Source organism: Nelumbo nucifera, chromosome 1 (assembly GCF_055504915.1).
Source record: "Nelumbo nucifera cultivar China Antique chromosome 1, China Antique-T2T, whole genome shotgun sequence".
Lineage (NCBI taxonomy): Eukaryota > Viridiplantae > Streptophyta > Magnoliopsida > Proteales > Nelumbonaceae > Nelumbo > Nelumbo nucifera.
The window spans coordinates 152,678,902-152,700,730 of record NC_142649.1 but is presented as its reverse complement, the minus strand read 5'-3'; the positions used below and the strand labels follow the sequence as shown (position 1 = coordinate 152,700,730).

The 21,829-nt window shown below is 32.1% G+C and overlaps 1 protein-coding gene, 1 non-coding gene and 1 pseudogene across 2 annotated transcripts; all 3 read left to right on the top strand.

The window, feature by feature from the left end:
• Positions 1 to 495: 495 nt before the first annotated feature.
• LOC104589152 (uncharacterized) lies at positions 496 to 2,418 on the top strand. The gene is made up of 3 exons (XM_010247370.3): positions 496 to 656; positions 872 to 997; positions 2,021 to 2,418. Exons 1-3 carry the CDS (start codon positions 543 to 545, stop codon positions 2,234 to 2,236), a joined length of 456 nt encoding a protein of 151 aa, XP_010245672.1. The 5' UTR covers positions 496 to 542; the 3' UTR covers positions 2,237 to 2,418.
• A 6,163-nt stretch (positions 2,419 to 8,581) lies between these two features.
• Positions 8,582 to 9,799, top strand: LOC148804007 (BTB/POZ domain-containing protein At5g66560 pseudogene; annotated as a pseudogene).
• A 3,962-nt stretch (positions 9,800 to 13,761) lies between these two features.
• On the top strand, positions 13,762 to 13,835 carry TRNAI-AAU (transfer RNA isoleucine (anticodon AAU)). Its single transcript has one exon. It is a non-coding gene; the product is annotated as a tRNA-Ile (tRNA).
• Positions 13,836 to 21,829: the final 7,994 nt, after the last annotated feature.

Below are 21,829 nucleotides of genomic sequence, written 5' to 3'. Positions count from 1 at the left end.
ATGGGCATCTTTTAGCACGAATATGTACATTGCATGAGTCTAATTGTAATAGCAAGGGCAACTTCCCCTCATAAAAAGGCACATCCATCCCTTAAAAATACTCCATTTCTGGGGTAAATGGGTTAGGAACAGGTTTAGTGATAACTAATACCGGAATAACCTAATAGAATAGAAGTGGTAATTAATCATTACCAGATTCTTTTTATTAAACTCACAAAGTTTTTTTGGGATCTCTTCTGCTATCTTTGAAGGCAATGCTCAATATTTAAACAATCTCTTTGTTGGAGGATCATCCCTCCCCACCTTGGAGTGTTCACAGATCGGGTCGTACCGAATGTTCAGACTTCAGACAGTTATCTAACCACATAAAAGAGCAAAATATGCGACGTCCAACGCACGTCAAACAGTTTTCCACGTGGCAAAACGTAGGCTCCCTCAACCATCCTTTGCATTTATATATACATTAAGGAGGAACCGAGAGTTTTCATATTCGTGTTTTCTGTTCCACAAAAGAATAAAAAAGAAACAACAAGGAACAGCAAATGATGGCGAGCATGACCCTAACAACCTCAGTTCCCAAATTCCGTCAAATTGGATCCTCGGTAACGAGAAGATGCCTCAGAAGTTTTGTCACCGCTGCCCCAAGACCTCTACAAGTAAGTTCGAACGGTTTCCTAGTTTTATGTAGTGTGTCAGATTCTCGGTGGATCAGAATCTGACGACAATCACATCTGAACAACTCTTACTGCATTGGATATTTGTAGTTTGTAGTACGAGAGTTACGGTTTAATTGAATTGGGTGTTCATCACACTGGCAATAATGGTGATTTTCAGTAATCCTAGTTAACAGAAGTTTGAGTTTCTATCACAGGCAAGCGCCAAACAAGAGGCTTCCGATGCTTGCGACAAGGCCAGCAATACAGCGAAGCAAGTGGGCAGAGATATGAAGAGGACTGGCGAAGAAATGAAAGATAAGGCCTGCTCTACAACGGAACAGGTAAATAAGATTGTTTGTTTTTTATTTTTTAAATTCTCTAAAAATAAAATATTAATAATAGAATAATTATTTTAGTAATTAAAATTTATGAATTTTTATATGATATGCATCTTCAAAATTTTAATAGGTTTGATATATATTTTAAGTTAAGATTATATATTTTTATAAATTATTAATTGATATTTTGGTTTATATTTCATAATAATATACTTATTATTTACAAAAATGAAGTATTATTTATCAAACACTTGAGAATTAATTTTTAGTTGATTTTTTTTTGTTAATGTTACAATTTAAAAATAGTAAAATAGAAAACAAATTAATATAATAATTCAAATGTAATAATTACATATATTTTATGCCTTGTACTTTAATAGAAAATAAAGTAATAATGGCTTTGCACATGTATTAATTTGTAAAACTCCATATAATTTGTGTATTGGACTTTTGATTGATGCAATATCAATAATATTGTATAATATCTTTGCATCATGCTATATTAATTGTAATATATTTTTCATATATAATTCGTATGTATTTATACATTATTTATAGTATTGTTAATAATATAATTATATTATCTATATAAATTTTCCTATCATATCCAAGTGTTTTCCTATTTTTCATGTATATTCATGCATTTATCAAGCGTATCCGCATCCATATTCATATCCAAGTTGTCTAGTACCCGATACTAGACTATACTTTGATCCTTGCATATGAGATAATGCTTGAATGTGTTGACTTCATGGTTTTATCAAGTAGTTTATTCATTTAGAAAATTGAGATAATATATTCGATTGATTACTAAAAACTTTTGGCCTTATTGGTTTGGATGTCGAGACGACCCAGAAAGCCAAAGAGGTTGCGGATAATTTAAAGAATATGTTCGATTGATTACTGAAATTTTTTGACCTTGTTTGGGAGTCTAGATGACCCAGAAAGCCCAAAAGGTTGCAGAGATAATTGAGAGAATATATTCGATTGATTACTGTAATTTTTTGTCTTTGATTGGATGTGTAGATGACGCAGAAGGCCAAAGAGGTCACGGGCAAGGTATCAGAAACAGCACAAGACCTTACAGAGAAAGCAAAAGAAACAGCCCAAGAGGCATGGGAAATGACCAAGGAGACATCCCAGAAGATCAAGGAAACAGTGATCGGAAAGAGCGAAGACGCGAAGGAATCCATCAAAGGAAATGCCCAGAACGCCAAGCGTTGCATGAACAGAAAGGATTAATCTGTTCTTCTTGCTCTTCTGCATGTTTAACCACATCAGCAACACCCCCTAATATTAATGTCTTTTCTCGATTTTTTTTTTTTTTGATTGAATGGAACAGATCAGAGTAGTTTTTACTCTTCTCCGGATTTATTAATTTGTATGTAGACGGGTGAATTCTTGATTGCTTGTTGTGGTAATAAGGTTTGTGTTTACCAAATTTTTTTTTCCAGACAAACTTTCTCTAGTTTTGTTTTCGAAACATCCTATCGACCCAAGACTCACTTGTGACAGATCCTTTCCGCTTTATCACAAAACAAGTATGCCTGCCTACGAATATTTGCACCAGCGATATGGTGATTGGTTACAGTTAGGGTGTAACTCAGGCTGGTTGGATTGGATTTGACGATCAAACCAGGTCCAATTCTAAAATTCAAACCTTGAACTCAGGCATGGACCAACCTAAGGTCAAGCTAGCCTGAGTTTATCAGCCCAGGTTCATACCAAGCTTAACCTAAGAGAATTCCGGCTGTCCTCGGACAGGTTGGTTGGGCCTGTGTGGGTAAGTCGGGTTTTAAAGTAATTTTGAATATTTTTTGCACATCCATTTTTGTTAGGTCTTGCAACTCAGTTTAAGAGTATAATGGATCAATGTTTTCAAAATTGACCCGGAACCAGACCAATTTGACCACTAGTTTTAGGGTCAGTGGTTCGACGAACTGAATCCTATTTTAACTAACCATTCTTTGTATTGAGTGTAATATCCATGAATCCTATTTTAACTAACCATTCTTTGTATCGAGTGTCATATCCATCCTTAAATTATTAGTGCATAAGTCATTTTTTGTTACCCCTACGTACCCAAGTCCTTTTCGGTCTACCCTTATCTCTTTGAGTAGTTTGCAGGAGACACTAGTCAACCTCCTCTCTATCAATTGTTACAACTCTCAGCTCTCGATGATGTCCTAAACGTAGGGGTGTTAATGGACCAATTTTGGATTGGATCCAATCCGATCAAAAACTTATTAAATCGGATTTGGGCAGTCCGTTATAATTATTGGATTGGGCCAATCCAAAATAAATTGGTCTATATTCTTATTGGTCTATATTGGACCTAAACCAAATTTCCAATGATCCGATCATGAGGCCAAATCTTTATCCAATTTGAAATTGATCAAAATTGAAGTTGGCATAAAACACTATTATGAAAGTGCTTTTACGAAAGTACTTTACAAAAACACTTTTATAAAAATAATTTTATGAAAAGTATTTTTACTAAAGCACTCTTACACGAAAACACTTTTACAAAAGCATCTTTATAAAGTAATTTTATGAAAGCACTTTTATAAAAGTACTTTTATAAAAGTAATTATATGAAAGCACTTTATTAAAATAATTTTATGAAAGCACTTTCATGAAAGCATAAAAGCACTTTTATAAAAGTACTTTTACAAAAGCACTTTTACACGAATACACTTTTATAAAAGTATTTTTATGAAAACACTTTTATAAAGGTAATTTTATGAAAGCACTTATATAAAAGTATTTTTACGAAAACTTTTTTATGTTTACATTTTAATTGGACTGTATTGGATTGCAACAAGTGTTGTAGCTTTTTATATATTTTCAAGATTTCTCATGTTATTTTGGTATTTGGTTCAATTTGGATTGGATTGGACTCAATCCTGCCAATTTACATTTTATTTAGACTAGATTGAACTTGGTTTGTATGGATTTAGACTAGATTTAGTCCAGTCCATTTATAAATGGATCCGTATTGGATTGGACTAGATTGGACCAAATCCAATCCAATTAATAGCCCTACCTGAATGACAAATTGAGTTTTTATTTAAAGCCACTTTAGAGTTCATAGATCAATGTACATATTTTTTTTCCAAGCAGATCAATGTACATCTTTAATTCTAGCTAGTTCACCATTATAGGAAAACTAATAGATGTGTTGATAAATTAGTTAACATAGCCTTTGATCAAAATCGTCATAGTCATTACTTCGATAATCCTCCTATTGATATTGTATCTAGGGTTGTTCACGGGTCGGGTTGGATTGGTTTACTGTTGTTTTTCCAACCGACCCGACCTGGTCGGGTTGCCTGAAAATGAAACTGAAATCGACCCTATGATAGCCAAAACCAACCTGATTGGTTTGAGTCGGTTTGGGTCAGTTTAGATTGGTTTGAGTGCTTGAATTGAGGGGCTAAGGGAGTAAGGGTGAACCAAGTTAGAAGTTACCAAGAAAAGAGAAAGCCAAATTGTGTTAGAAAAAGAAGACTGGAATTCGGAATTTTTAAGAAGGCTTTTAATCTAAGTTAAAAAGACACCTAATTGTAATTACCTATTTGTATAAAGGACCTTAGAGAATAGGATCCTTTCTTTAAACCTTCCAAAAAAATGTAAAAAGCTATTAATGGCATTAATGAGATTCCTTGTCTTGCAATGCTTGCCATTAATGGCATTCCTAAAGAGAATACTAGAAATTAGAAACTATAAGTAACTAGAAAGTAGAAACTAAGTTAGGTACTAACTACTAAGTACTAACTAGGAACTAAATCGGTTTGGGTCAGTTCGGTTTTGGTTTTCATGTGTGGAAACCAAAACCGAACCAACCCATCGGTTTATGCTTTTTAGTAACTCGAAACTAACCGACACGAAAGAAAACCCGACCGACTCGGGTTGGTCGGTTTGGTCGGTTTGGGTCTTCTTATGAACTGGTCGCGGGTTTGGGTCGGTTTGGTCGGTTTGGTCAGTACTTTGGAGAGAGAGAGAGACATTGAATTTTGATTATTTGGTACTCCCTCGAAGCAAATCACTTCAAACCATTTCTTGACTTTGTACATGACTTGGCCACCAAGGAGTGGGGTGATACTATCAGTTCGGTTTGAAAAGTAGGCCTTATAGTGACATGCCAACTAAGTGGTGGCTCGGTTGGCATGTTAGCTGGGTAGTTCCAGCAAAGACGTGGAATCGAGTCCCATGATTAATTATGATAACAGAAAGATATGATATCCATTGTTCAAAATATTGACACATATCGGCCCGAATCGACTGATACATATCGTATCAGGAGCTTGCTGATATACCCCTACATAGGGTATATCGGGGTTTTGACCAGTTCAGTGGGTGGACGGACCTTAAACTGTTCCCTCTGAACCAGATTTGAAAAAACTAAAAAAACAAAAAAAAAAAACACCAATACTGCTCAATACACCTCTACCGGTGAATCGATATTTTGAACCTTGATGATATATAAAAAGATTCTAACCAATCAATTGGTATCATAAACGTCGTAGCCAATCAGATGTTATTTATCAAAATTCATGAGTAGGTTTTGAATCTTTTGATTGATCAAAACTCTTCCAGTACCATAACTTTACCACATCATAGATATCTCGTTGTGTTAATATTAAAAAAAAATTTCTTCGCAACATTGTACATTAGCTTAAGCCACTAGAGAGTAGGGAGAGCAGCCTCAAGAGGTGTGAATGACTTCAAGGAGCATGCATTTTCTACAGGTTATTAACAAAAGGGCTAACAAAATGGGTTGTTACCTAAAAAATGCCTAACAAAATGGCCTATTAGCTCAGTTGGTTAGAGTGTTGTGCTAATAACACAAAGGTCACGGGTTTGGTACCTGCATGGGCCATTTCTTTAGTTACTTTTTTATTAGAAACAATGTTTTAAAAATTGACCTAAAAATGGAACCGTTCTGGTAAGCGGCTCGACCGTCCAAGTCAAACTGTTCAGACGGTTTAGTCTTTTATCAAGAGAAAGAGATATATCTGGTTGTTGGGAGGAGAGAAAGGAAAAAAAAAAGAATGGAAGGAAGGAGGGACAAATGAGGAGGAGGAGGAGGAGGATCACTTGACATTCACTAGCAATGGTGACGGCAACGGCAACAACAATGCAACATCCGAGGCTCCGAGCATCAAATCTGAGGTCATTCTTCTCTCTCTCTCTCTAGGACAATCTCAGATCTGATGTCATTCTTGTCTCAAAGGTCATTCTTCAATCTCGTTTACCTCCTTTTAAACCACGAACCGCTGTCTAGTTTGAACGGGTCGACAGTTCGGCCATTCGAGTCAGTGGTTCTTTGACCAAATCAATGGTTTCTGACCCAGGAACGAGTTAAGGGTAAAACATAACCAGTTGCCTAGATGGTTTCTGAGCTGAATTGTCCGACCGTCTAGGTCAATGACGGTTTCAAAACACTGAATAGAAAAGTCACAACCATTTGCAGGGTCATATAGCTCCAAGCTACCCCTGTCTATGGGTGTAAACTGATTAAGTTCAAATCGAATAAAGTATTTAAATATTTAATCGAATAAATATTTTATTTATATAAATATATAAATTATTTATATAATTTAATTACATATATATATATATATTATAAAATATTTAAGTATTAATTGAATCGAATCAGGTCATATCCAAATTCGACCGATTAGATATTTGGACTATCCAAATTTGATTTGATTACGTCGAATTTCGAATATGAAATCAGATTTTCACATACCATTGACACCCCTACCCCTGTCATGGTTCATATCTTCTCTTAGCTTATAGCTTCAAATAATAAAATCAAACCAAAATTAAACTTAGGCCTAGATCAAGCAGGGCTTAGGTCAGGCTTAGGCTACCCAATTTTTCAACCCAAGTCTGCCCAAAGATTTTTCCAGGCTTAGGCTACATTTTGCATTCCTTATTTTAAGGATTTATCTCCTTTTGGAAGTTAATTCATTTTTCATAAGGGCATTTTAACTTTATCTCCTTAAGTTTACAGGCCCAGGCCTACTTGAAACCCCAAAATTTAATCATAGTCCCAAAAATGTTTTGATTTGATGAAGAAAGTATCAGTTTAAGTCCACCCAAGTTTTTTCTTTTTCTCGTTTTTAGAGAAAGTATAAGATCTTTTTCAGTAATTGACTACAATACTTTTGAGAGTGAATCAGGTGTGGCATTTCATTTGCACCCCAGAAGACATGTATCACAAATCAAGATTGAAGAACTTCAGCAATCAGCAAGCCTACCCAAGTTGCAGTCCTATACATTTTTTACATTCTTAGACTTTTTCTTTAGTGAGAATGAGGTGATAAAATAAGGAAATCCTTTAGTCTATGTGAAAAGATAGGGAAAGAAAGGGAGAAGTAGGGAAATCTTTATGAAACTTTCTTTATTTATTTTTTATTTTTTTACTTTGGGGGTAGGGAGTGGGAAGAGCCAACTATGGCTGAGTTGACTCGATTTGTTTTTAATAATCGATGATTCGATGTATTGAAATTAGTCTAGGTTAACACTGTTCCCCGAGTTTACTCAAATTGTTTATTGTGCAATTTATATTTGTGTATACTTTAAAATGCAGTTGTCCACATCATCTTATACTCTCTTCATATTACCTCCCAATCCTCTCAGGTCTTGTTCGCTTTTTGGTAAGTTACTTATTCGGGTAAATACAATTATCTGGGTAAGTTTTTTGAGATCAACTTTAGTCGGTGCAAGGCCCGTACAAACACTATTCAAATAGCCTTTACAGCCTTGCATCAAGAACATCTCCACACTTCTGTGCTTTATTTCATGGGGAGATATTCCCAATGCAAGGCTATAATGGGTGTTCAAACGGGCTTTACACTGACTGAATCGGGTTTCAAGTTTTTCATGGGAAACACTTACTCGGGTAAGTGCATTTACCCATGTTCTTTTATTTCCCAAGTAAATAAGGTAATGACCATTTTAGCCATAAAGATCTATTATTAAAAGGGGCATTTTTGTCCCATTCAAGTGTTGGCAATTTTCCCCACAGGTGGGAAACTTCTTTACGCACATAGGAGATGGGTATCACTTACTCAGGTAAGTGATACCAAGGAAAATAAACTTTCCCTGGTCCCCACATAAATCTGAAGAATGAACATGGGATCTTGGTCAATGGGAACCAAAATCCAATTGACCAACTTTCCCTCCTCTCAAAATCCAAAAAAAGAATGCCCCCTTAAAGTTTTGTGGTTTTTTTTTTAATTTTTAAAACATAAAAAAAATATTATTTAATTTTAAAACATAAAACATCAAATGTGGGGGTTATTTAGACTTATCAACAACTAATTCAAACAACGTTTTTTTAAATAATTTTTTGGGTAAATTATAAAGACCCCCTGTACTATGGGGTCTATGACAAAGACCCCCCTGTACTTTGTTTTGTGACAAAGACCCCCTTGTACGATGACCATGAGACAAAGACCCCCTTCCGTTAGTTTTTCGTTGAAATCCGGCCTTCCAATATTTTTTAATCCCCATACTACCCTTGTAATAAGGACAATTGGGAGAAAAGCATTGCTTATCTTCCCCAACCTCACAATGAATAGTAGTGGCGGTATTCCCTTCTCAGAAAAGAAGAATCTGAGAGGATTTTATTGTTCACATTTTTACAGGTTTTGTACTACAGGGTTACATGGAAACATTGTGATCAAAGCAGACGACATGACTTCCCACCTCCATAAGGTCCCCTACTGATGCTGTCTTCACCTCTTCGTACTTCCTTTAGTCTATTTCTCCTCATTCCTTAGGATTGAAATTGTTACTTGATATGTTTGTTCAGTTTCGCCTTATGGTAAAAAGTAGAAATTCATCTGATGATAACGGAGCAATAATCCAACGTTGCTAGAAGGTGAGAAGAACTCGAAGGAAATGATGTCGAAGTTGATGTTGAGATTGAAGAGGAACCTTGCTACATATCCCCCTTGGATTTTCCGGGCGGTTCTGAGACATTTGAGACCGCTGTGAAATTCTGTTACAACTTCAAGATCGACCTCATGTCTTGGAATGTGACTCTTCTTCGTTGCACTGGAGAGTATCTGATGATGACCGAGGACTTCTTAGAAGATAACCTAATCTCCAATACCAAGAGGTTCCTCTCTCAATTGGTTCTCAAGAACATAAAAGAATCCGTGAGGACCCTAAAATCGTGTAAGGCATTGATGCCACTGGCAGAGGAGCTGAGCATTCCCCAGAGATGCATTGATTTAATCGTGGCGCAAGTTTCTTCAACCTATCTGTCGCTCTTTGGATGGCTGGTGAATGAGGGAGCCAGCATAGGCTCGGCTAGGTCTTCTAATTAGAACATATTAAATGGGATTGATACTGGGATACGCTGAAGGAATAAGTGCAAGAACACCGCCGCTAGAAATGTTGAACCCTTTTTTGATGATCTATGCATTTTGAGGTTTCCAATAAACATGCAAGTGATTTCCATTAGGAAAGCTCGAGATATAAACTCGAAAATCAATTCTAGGTCTGTTGCATTCCAACAGGAAACCATCCTTGGCATCCATTGCTTCTGATGCAGAGCAAAGAGAACTTCTAGAGACGATAATTACGAATCTACCCTAGGAAAGGAGCTCGAGGTCATGCTCAGGATCATCTTCATCTACTATGACGAGGTTTCTGTTTGGGTTATTAAGGATGGCGAACATATTAAATGCCTTAGACGATTGTCGAGCTGCTTTGGAGAGGAAGATAGTGTCGTAGCTGGAGCAGGCGACACTGGACAATCTCTTGATCCCCAAAAGCCATTGAGGCTTCTAGTTCTACGGGTACCTACGCCCCTCTCTCCTCCCCTTCGATCGGGTGCCTATGCCCATGCACCTCCAGCAAGCAGAGCACTTGACCCAGACGAGATCGCTGCCTGTATCTGCCACAAAGAGGAAGCTCTAAGGTGGGGTTCCGATCTTGAAATCGACGAAATACTGGCCAGAGCCTTTCGATGTGTCGGAGACAATGGGAGCCTTGGAGGCTCTACGGCTGCGTTGGGCCGAGAAAAGAACAGAGAGATGCGTCCAAAGAGAGATCTTGTACTGGGGAAACAAACGGGTTTCTGTGAAGCAATCATAGTTTCAAGTATTCCACTTAGCTATTGTTGTTGAAAGCAGCTTGGGTGTTAATGAAAGAGGAGAGAAAGGGGAAGGGGAAAAAGAGAAATCGAGGTCGTGAGGTTAGGGAAGATGAACAAGGTTTTTCTCCCAATTGTCCTTATTACAAGGGTAGTGTGGAGATTAAAAAATATTGCAATGGCCGATTTCAACGGAAAGCTAACGAAAGGGAGTCTTTGTCACAAAACAAAGTACAGGGGGTATTTGTAATTTACCCCAACTTTTTAATTGATGTTTTTTATCTCTGATGAATCAAATTCCTAATCCGTTCTCGACCACGTTGATGGCTTTCCAAGACCCATGTTTCATCCTGATTTTAAGAGGTTCCTAGATCATGTCCAACTGAAACACTTTTAGTGTTCTCATGATCAATCCACCTAAATCATCCATCGGGTTCGACTATGATATCGGAAAGATACGATATCCGAAAGATTTTTGATCAATCAAGTGGAATCATAAATGTGGTAGCCAATCAGGTGTTATTTGTCAAAATACATGAGCGGGTTTTGATTGATCATAATTCTTCCAATACCATATCTTTTCCGCATCATAGATTTTCCCTCATCCGAAACCTCTCCTTCTTTTCTTCACGTCAAAGATCCTCTGATTGTTTTCTTCATTCTATGTTTTGAAGCTATGAAAATCTCTATTTTTCTTCTTTTCTTCACACCATAGCTTCTATAGTGGTGAAGTTACTTTGTTTTGAACACAAAAAAAAAAACAAGGGCAGAGGAACACCAAATCATTGCCCAAACAGGTAAAATTACGTCCCCATCTCCTTTCTTCTATCTCTAGGTATAACCCATGTTAAATATCATTGTTTTTTACTAAAAATAGGGGAGGGAAATGTTGTTTTTGGACAAGAAATAGGGGTGAAAGGACACCAGGCTTGAACAGAACAGTCAATTTTCTCTTGAATCTGAATTTTTTCCATGTTTTTGAATTGAATGTATGGTGTGAACACTATAGATGTGATTAGGAAGAAAAAACTTAAAAAAGAGAACCCAAAAAAGTGAACATTTTCTATTGTAGAAAACCCATTTTATACTAATCGGACGAAGAATATGAAGGAAAATGGGTCGGCGTCAACCCATTTTCATTAGTTTTGTAATGGGCTAGCATCGACCCATTTGAGACCCAGTTATTTGATACATGGCCACATAATAATAATAATAATAATAATTACAAATATAATGATTAATATTATTTTCGATAATATTATTATTTAATAATATTTGATTATAATTATGATTATGATTATGATTATTAATTTTAACAATATTATTATTAATGGTTGATTATTAAATAATATTATAAATAATAAATTTCAAAAAATCTCATCAAATCAAGATAAATTAATAATTTACAATATACAATTTAAACTATACAAATAAGAAAAATATAAAACTATATAATTTATTGTTTATATAATTAAAATGGATATATATTTATATCTTAAATAACAAAATAATTTCAATAGAAAAAATATTTAAGTTATATAACAATTACCACTAAATGTGATTTTTAATAATTATTATTAATCTTAATGAATATACTAAATTAATTAAAAATGAAATTATTTAGAAAATTCAAAACCCAAAAATAAATAGTTAATTTTATATAATTTAAAATATATAGATTAAATTATACTAATTAATGTAATAATTATTAAACATGGTCACTAATAAGATAATTTAATTATGCATAATTAAACTTATTTTATTACAGATAATTTTAATATATAAATTATATATTAAATAATTATAATTAATTTCATGAATATTGTTATTTCAAAATTTTAGTTAGAAAATTAATTATATTAAATTAACTAAGAATTCATTTAGTTAGATTCAATACCCAAAAATAAATTAATCAATGTTTTATATAACTTAAAATATATAAATTAAATCAACATAAATATGATAATAAATTAGCAAAAATCACATTTAATCTTTAAGAAGTAATATTAATTACCAAAAATCAATATAAATAGAAAAAACTTATCAAAAATTACCATAAATTGTCATAAATTAGTAGAGATCGTCAACAAAAAATAACCAATAAAATGACCAAAAATAGATTACCAATATTTCCAAAAACAATTTGATAATTTCTAGAAATCAATAGAAAAAATAGAAATTTACCAATATATACCAATAATTTATTAAAATTGTCATAAATTAGTAGAAATTAAGAGTAATTAACCAAGAACTTAATAAAAAAATATCAATATTACCAGAAAATATTAAAATTTCCATAGAAAATTACCAATATATAAGAAAAAAGTAATAATTAACAAAGATGAATTAATATTATTTCCAGTAAATGTGAAATTATCAAAATCAAGAATATGATAATTTCTAAAAATCAATAGAAAAAGTAGAAATTTACCAATCTTATTCATGAGACTACACAATGGGTTGTGAGTTAAATCATGTCCATTTTTAGGCACCTTTGGAGTAGACATGCATTATTCATTTAAACATATAGAAATGGGATTATAGAAATTTACCAATATTCCTTTAACAAAGTGCACCTGAGGCATGCCTTTTAAAACACTGATAAATCATAAATCTGATTGAATATCTTTCTATGTATGGTACTAGATGTTAATTGCGTACGTATATGTTCATTTAACATATAGAGTAATAGAGATACACAGATGGAGAGGAGTCCAAATTACCTGCCAATAAAACACGTTCCAACCCTATACTCACATAATCTAACATCACACATCTTATACATGAGGAGTCCAACTTTTATTGTAAGTTCCAGTTTCATAGTGAGATGTATAGTGTTGGCCTAGATGGTTGGAACGTATTTTATTGGCAGAAGATCCCAACTCGATGCAGAGATATGCTACTACACATGCATAATATATATCAACACAGAAGATTCATATATTAGACAATGTAATAATGCTGACAGTACTTCAGTCTATTTTCTAATACCAATAAAAAACCTAGAAGTCATACATAGTCCATATAAAGAAAAGAAAAAACAATTAGGCCAGCCAGCTACCATGTGTTCCAATTTCCAAAATCTAGAGCCATTAACTTCCTTTGTGATTCCTTCCAACTCTGGGAGAAGGGTCCAGTCCATATATAATTCATTTGCCGTGTTATATGTTCGTGAGCATTCTTGGAGTAGGGAGAGTAGCCCATAAGGTTTAGCTTGGAAAGAGTATAAATACAAAATATGTAGAGTGTAAAACTTTGTATTTTATATTGTTTAGTATGTATTTGTATTGTATATATTATGGTTTTTAAAACGGATTGAAAAACCGAGAATCGGTCACCTCTGTTTTATCTCAAAATTGCTATTCGGCAAAAATCGTTGATTTTGATCAATAAATCATTGACTCGGATGGTTGAACCGTCAATTCAGACGATAATTTTTGGCCGTTTTTTTTTTTTTTTTTATCAAAGCGGGCTATATGTTCGGATCATTTGACCTAAGAACCGGACCTTAGAACAGTTCCCTGTCTGGTCCGGTTTTAAAAACTTTGATACAAATTTGTATTTATACAATTGTACTCCTTCTAAAGTGAGCCAACTCAATAATTTTACTAAGACATGTATAGGTTATTAATAAAATGATTAACTAAGTGGCCTATTAGCTCAGTTGGTTAGAGCGTCGTGCTAATAACGCGAAGGTCGCAGGTTCGAGACCTGCATGGGCCATTTGTATGCTTGTTTTATTCTATTAAAAAAGTCACAACCATTTTTCTAATTTTTTACCAAAAAACGGATAAATTTCTGAAACCTTCCCTGAAGTTTCGGATTGTAAATCTCATTGACCAATTTGACCGTGACAATCAAACGACATGAGTGGAAAATTCAAAAACTTCCTGGTTCCATTTTCCATGGATCACTGAACTAGAAATTCCTTTTTCAACAGTGTAAAAGTGAATTTACATCTAAAACAAACGCAGTCTAAGGTTTTTAGAGCTACAAATGATATTCCCTTTGATCCTGTTAAGGATGAATACAATTTAGTCCATTAATGATGAGATTGAATATGGATTCATCCCTATCTGTTCCAAAATAACTCAATTTCGATTTTTCTGATAGATGAACTCAATCCCTATCTAAATATTATTCTTTAAACAAAATTTATAAGTTAACTACCAAAAAAAACAAAATATATAAGTTTATGAGTTAAAGTTTCTTACAAGTTATTTTTGGTTCATCTTGTTGATGGTATATAATAGTAACTTCATTTTTAGTATAGTTTGGGCTCATTTACTAGAACACTACTATAGTTTCACAATTTGCTTAAAAGTATCCTATAGTTTTTATTTTATCAAAACACCCCTTATAATTTACAACCTTTCATTAAGAACTACTATTTTTGCAATCTAAATAATCACCTAAACTAAGTGGAAAATATTCAAGGGAATGGAGACATAGTTTTTTATTTCAAATGTACTCCTAAACTGAGTGGCAATTGTTAAATCGAATGAATCCCTGGTTATTTATTCCAAAAGTATTCCTAACATTTTTTTGCATAGAAATTAAATTTGACTAAATAGAATGAAATAGAGTGATTGTATGTATCTTACTAGGGGCAAATGTGACATTTTCATTTTTAGCTTCTTTTGATTAAATTTGTTTCAATGAATGCTAGGGTTAAAATTCTCATTTTCACTTTCATCCAATGTAAAGTCGATTAAAAAAATTGATGGAAAACTATAGGGGATGTTTAAACACAAATTATATGATAAGTGTTATTAAATTCTAGAAACTATATTGGTTCTTTAATAAATGATCATTTATTTTGTTAATAAAATATAATATCTCCAACTCAGGTTCAAATCCGATTTCAAACTGACCAGTAAGATTAACACCGGTAAGATTACAATCTAATTGAACGTTAGATGCACTATCCGATTCGATCTAATAACCTTTATTTTTCCTCCAACTTTTTTGTTTCTTTCTCTTCGACTTGTCATCTTTCTTCTTGCCTACATTCTTTAACTCTAGAGGTGTAAATCATGCCGTGCTGCTCGTGGCCCGGTATGAACTTGATCAGCTCGACACAGCCTGGCACGACGGTCCGTGGGTCCTGCCAAGCCCAGTACGGTCATGTGGGCCGTGTTGGGCCTGGGGTTTTAGGTCCACGGGTCGGCATGATTATATAATAATATATTAATAAAATAAATAATTTTTTTAATTTTATTATACTAATTTATTTAATTATTGTATATATAAGTAATTGTATACACAAAATTCATATAAAATTAAAATTTTAAGTTTTTTATCAATTTTTTAAAATAAATAGCTTTGTCCCAATGCACAGCCCACAACACAGCATGACACGGGCCTGGGCCGTGGAGGGCGATACGACCCATAATTTTTCACCAAGGAGGGCGATACAACCCATAATAACTTACAGGCCAACAATGACACGACCCACACAAAGTGCGAACCACCCATACACCATACCATGCTGACCCAGCACGACCCACTTTATACCTCTATTTAAAGCCCGGATAAGTAAGTTATCAAAAAGCGACCGACGCCTTACTGATGTACCTTATCAAAAGATGAGATGAATGCAAAATGTTGCACTAAAGCAATGATATATAACCCCCAAGCTATTTGACTTGGGAGAGTAGAGAGGGCAAAGAAAACACGTGTCATATGATTTCTAACCTTTATATTGTTATGTTAAATTCAGGAACTCACACATGACAAGGTGGTGAGATTTTCTATGGAGATGGAAATTTTGGGTTCCTTTCTTTATGTCAATTTTCTTCTTGTTTTAAAACATTTTATTTCTTTCTTATAAATATATAATGATTAATAATTTTATAGGCAAGATGACATGAAAGCTCAATCTTATGAAGCCTCCTAACAAGGGATTCATGGAAATATTATCCCCTGACTTCAATAATATCTCTACTCTGAAACCCAAAAAAAGGGCATTACCAAGATTTAACCAAGCTAACACCCAATTATTTCTCTTGTAAATACCTTTGAACGTGAAAATGTTTTACAATTTACTTTAAAATTCATGGAAATATGTTTTATAGAACTCCAGTTTGCTTAGTTAATGATCTATTGGTTAAAATGACCAATATGAAAATTGTGTTATAGGGACATGACAATTTCCTGTTGTAAAGTAAGTGCATTTACTCATGTTCCTTTTATTTTCCATGTAAATAAGGCAATGACAATTTTAACCATAAAAATACAATATTAAAAGGGGCATTTTTATCCCATTCAAGTATTGGCAACTTTCCCCCCAAGTGGGAAAATTATTTACCCACCTAGTGAGACCTAAGAAAATAAATTTTTCTTAGTCCCCACATAAATCTGAAAACAGAACATGGGTTTCTAGGTCAATGGAAATTAAAATCCCATTGACCAACTTTCCCCCTCTCAAAATCCAGAAAAAGAGCGTCCCCTAAGAGTAAACAATAGGGATCCACCCTTAGGGGTGTAAACGGATAAAATTCGAATCGAATCAGGTAATATCCGAATTCAAATTCGATTAGAAAATTCAATTCGATATTCAACGAATATTGAAAATTAATATCCGAATTCCAATTCGATTAAATATTCAAATTCGATTAATTAATTATTTTAGATAATTAATAAATATATAAAATAAATATTTTATTGATATAAAGAATAAATATAAAAATTATTTATATAATTTATTTATTATATATATAAATTATATAAAATATTTTATATATTATATATAAGAATTAAATAATCGATCGAATTCGGATATTTATCGAATTGAATCAGGTTATATCCGAATTTGAATTCGATTAACTATTCAATATGAATAAGATATCCGAATTCGACCGATTAAATATTTGAATTATCCAAATTCAATTTGATTATATCAAATATCAAATTCAAAATCGGATTTTTGAATACCGTTTCACCCCTTCCCTTATTCTATCCATCTGATCCAATCTAATGATATTTAAATGGATATGCTTATAACTACATAAAACTCATATTTCAACTATTCTTAAGGTTAGTTTAAATGTTACATTTTTATTAACCCATAGAAGTAGTACTTAAACCTCCCTTGGGATTTCTGACACCTCTCCTCTTGACTGACATAAAGAGTGATCACCTTTTGATTAGTGTAGTTGCCAATATATGTGGTTACATGTGACATATTATATGGACCAAAAATGACCCTATTTTTAAATGGACCAAAATGCTCATTTTAATTAGTTTACCTCTAATAAAGGTTTTACAAAATCTGTGTTCTCTTCACTTGCAGGTTTTAGAAAATCTATGTTCTCTTCACCTACCTATAAGCTCTCTTATTCTCAAGTCAAAAAAAGACAACGTCCCAACCTAACATCTATATATACATATGATGACTTATTCTATTATTAGATTTTAGGATTTGAAAAGTCTTAGTTGTTTCATTTGCATGCACTTGTGTAAATCTATATATGACTGCATATAAGTTGAGTGTAAATTCTGATTTATTTTTGCTTTAGATTTGACTTATTTGTTTGTGAGAAGGTAATTAAAATGATATTATCCCACCCTATATGAAAAAGAATAAAAGTAGGAGGAGGGTTATTTGTTTTGGAGTGAGGCAGGAAGCAAGATAATGCACTCCCACTTTATATGAGAAAGAAGGTGCAAATTTAATTTGCATCAGTTTAGAGCTTTGATTGTTTGCGGTGTAATTTCATTCTAACTGGTGTAGGAGTATGGAAAAGCAAAAGAATTGAACCAAAATGATGTTTTAATTTATTATAGATTTTACTTTGACTTATTTATTTACAGTGTAAACAAAGCTGTAAAATAAAACATGAAACAAAATAAAGTAAAATTGGAAGCAAAAATGAACCAAATTTGCAATTTTTCCATTTGCACATGATCATATGCATTTGTACTAGTGCAAATGAAATTGCACTGCATAGAAACAAAACTTAAGGCTCAGGTTGGAAAGAATACAAATACATGTACAGTATAAAACCTCTTGCATACTGTATTTCTAAACCTTGTATATGCAGTATTTGCACTGTACCTGTACCTATTTGCAGTATGTACAGTATAAAACCTCTTGTATACCGTATTTCTAAAGCTTGTATATGCAGTATTTGCACTGTACCAGTACCTATTTGCAGTATGTATAGTGCAAATACATACAAAATACAAGGTTTTGCAGTCTACATATTTGTATTTGTGCTCCTCCCAAACTCAGTCTAAGAAGTGTACAAATACAAATTTAGAAATACAAAATGCAAGGCTTTGCACCATACATATTTGTATTTGTACTCCTTCCAAACTAAGCTTAAGGCTTAGGGCTTAGTTTGAAAAGATTGCAAATACAAATATATACAGTATGTATGAATTCATGCAAAATAAAACAAAATATAAGATTTTGCACTCAACATATTTGTATTCGTACTCCTTCCAAACTGGGTTCAGTTTGGAAAGAATACAAATACAAATATATACAGTGCAAATACACACAAAATAATACAAAATATAAGGTTTTGCAAGCTCAATTTAGAAAGAGTACACATACAAATATATAGAGTGTGAAACCTTGAATTTTGAATTATTCTGTATGTATTTAAACTGTATAGCCTAAAATGCAAAATTTTTGCCGTCAAATGAGTGCATATCTATACTATATATAAAAGTGTGAATGTAGTGTGAAATTTTTTTTGGACTAAAACTACCCTCTATTTCTTTATTTAAGAAAGGGTATAAAAATCATTTTATTATAGTTTTAACTAGCGGGGACCCATGTGATGCACGGGATTTATTAAGCGAAAGTTAAATAGTAGAAAGGGTCATTTACTAAAATATCCCTTATAGTTTCGTGGATTTATTAAAATCTACCATATAGTTAGCATCTTACTAAAACACCACTTATAATTTGCAATAGATTTGATCAATCTTCCATTAGATGGTAGTGGAAAATGACAGTGTTGACCCTAATGTTCATTTAGATAAATTTAATCAAAAGAAAATAAAAATAAAATACCATTTTTGCCCTTAATAAGACACGGGCAACCACTCTGTTGGTTATTTTTGGTCAATTTTGTTTTTTATACAAAAAAAGTGTGTTAAGGGTATTTTTGGAATAAAAAATCATGGGCCTAATGGAAAAACAAACACTCCTTAATGAAAGGTTGAATAAGTAAATAAGTTGTAAAATATATGGGATGTTTTAGTAAAATGAAAACTATAAGGTAGGTTTAAGTAAATATGTAAAACTATAAGGTGTGTAGGAATGGCAATAGGGCATGGATCATATTCCTTGTCCCCGACTCCGATTCTGAAATTAACCCCCATCCCCGATCTTCGACGGAGATGGGTTCCCCATGGGGACCCAAATCCCCAAAATGTTTTTAGATAATAGTATTTTTTTAAAATAAATTTATTTAAAATAAATAAAAACTTTAAAATATAAATAATATTTTAAATATGTTTTGATATATATATATATAATATAAATAATATAATAGTATATTTAATATAAATAACATTTAACATATATAGAGAGAGAGAGAGAGAGAGAGAGAGAGATAGATAAATAGATATAATCAGGGTCAGGGCGGGGTGAGGACCTCAATCCCCATTCCCAACCCCGACACTGACCCCGACCGAGGATTCCTATTAATCTCTGTCCCTGCCCCTGCCCCGCCAAAATTGCCATCCCTAAAGGTGCGTTCTAGTAAATGACCCTAATAGAAACACAAAAGAGTATACAGTTGTTTTATATTTTCAACTTTTTAAATAATTAATAATTATTCAAATTTTATATACTACTTTTAATAAAAATTTTATAATACAAAAAAAAATAATAATTAATTTCAGTTAGGTTTATTCGTCAAACTAATGAAACCGACCAACCGGATTAACTCAGCCCGAGTTGGTCGATTTTCTAGTATTTTAGGTTGGCTTTGGTTCAAAAATTCCCAATTCGACCAAGTTAGATCAGTTTCTTTTTGGCCATTTGTAAATTGACCAAAACTGAATGAACTAACCATGGACATATATTAATATTTTATTTAAATATAATTTTTAATATAGAAAAGTGGGAAATTTCCCATATTTCTTAGTGGATCGGTTTAAATCTTTTGAACCGACTGACCAAACAAAAAAAACAACCCAAATCGATACAACTTGAGTGGATCGGTTTTCACAAAAGGTCAGCCGGTTTCAACTGACCAACTCCCTAACCTGACCAGGTCAATTTGGTTGGCCAAATAGCCTACGACCGAATTGAACCAACTCATGAACACTCACAAATTTAGCTAAATTAATAGTCTCATCTCTGATAAATAACAATAGTTTAATCTCCAATAATTATTGAAAATTTATAGCGAAAATACACAATTATTGAAAATATATTGATAATGAAAAATACAAAAAATTACAGAAATTACAAAAATAAAATAAGTACTAAAAATATATTAACTTAGTCAATAAATAGTATAATCTTAAATAATAGTTTAATCTCTAATAAATATTAATCAAAAACTTATAACAAAAATACAATAAGTACAATAAATTAAATTTAAAAATTTCAATAATAGTAATTTAATCTCCAATAATTATTAAAAGTTTTCCCTTACATAACAAAACAAAATAAATTATACATAATCATTGAAAACATATTTATCACAAAAACAATAAATATTAGTTTTAGTATATATAATGATATAATAAATACAGATTAACAGTTTAAAATTATTATTAATAAATATTAATTTTTTGAAAGTTATTTTCTCAAATTATTACTTGATATAAGTGAAATTAATTATTTACAATATTATGTAAAAATATTAAATTATTATTAATTTCAATATCATGTTATAATTATTTTTCTACTTTTTATATTTTTTTAAATTTATTACATAATTTCTTTATTTTAACTATTTAAACTCTAGTTTTGTTAAATATTTTTTTTCTTTAAATATTTAGTTATTTAAATACTTAAATAATATGTTAAATATTTAAAGTTTAAAATATTAATTATTTATTGAATTTAATTATCTATAAAATCATAATTTATACTATTATTACATAATTTCATTATTAACTTTGTAATATATTAAGTTATTATTAATTTCAATATTATGTTATAATTGTTTAGCTACTTCAAAGAAAATTTTTAAATTTATTACATAATTTCGTTATTTTAACAATTTAAAATCTAGTTATGATAAATATTTAAATAATCTATAAAATATTTAAATTTTTTTGTTATTTGAATTTTATTTATTTAAAGCTATTACATATTATTAAATATTTGAAAAACATTTAAATTGATAATCTGGAAAAACTTAAGCAAAAGTTAAATAATAGAAAGGGTCATTTACTAAAATACCTCTTATAGTTTCATAGATTTACTAAAATCTACCCTATAGTTAGCACTTTACTAAAACACCACTTATAATTTGCAATGGATTTAATCAATCTCCATTAGATGATAGTGGAAAATGACAGTGTTGACCCTAATGTTCATTTAAATAAATTTAATCAAAAGAAAATAAAAATGAAAATACCATTTTTGCCCTTAATAAGACACAGGCAACCACTCTATTGGCTATATTTGTTCAATTTTGTTTTCTATACAAAAAAGTGTTAAGGGTATTTTTGGATTAAAAAATCATGGGTCTAATGGCAAAACAAACACTCCTTAATGAAAGGTTGATTAAGTAAAT

Coding starts and splice junctions, on each gene's coding strand:
- LOC104589152 (XM_010247370.3), top strand. CDS start 543: ATGATGGCGAGCATGACCCTAACAACCTCAGTTCCCAAATTCCGTCAA. Junction 657..871: donor CTGCCCCAAGACCTCTACAA/GTAAGTTCGAAC, acceptor TTTCTATCACAG/GCAAGCGCCAAACAAGAGGC. Junction 998..2,020: donor CCTGCTCTACAACGGAACAG/GTAAATAAGATT, acceptor TTGGATGTGTAG/ATGACGCAGAAGGCCAAAGA.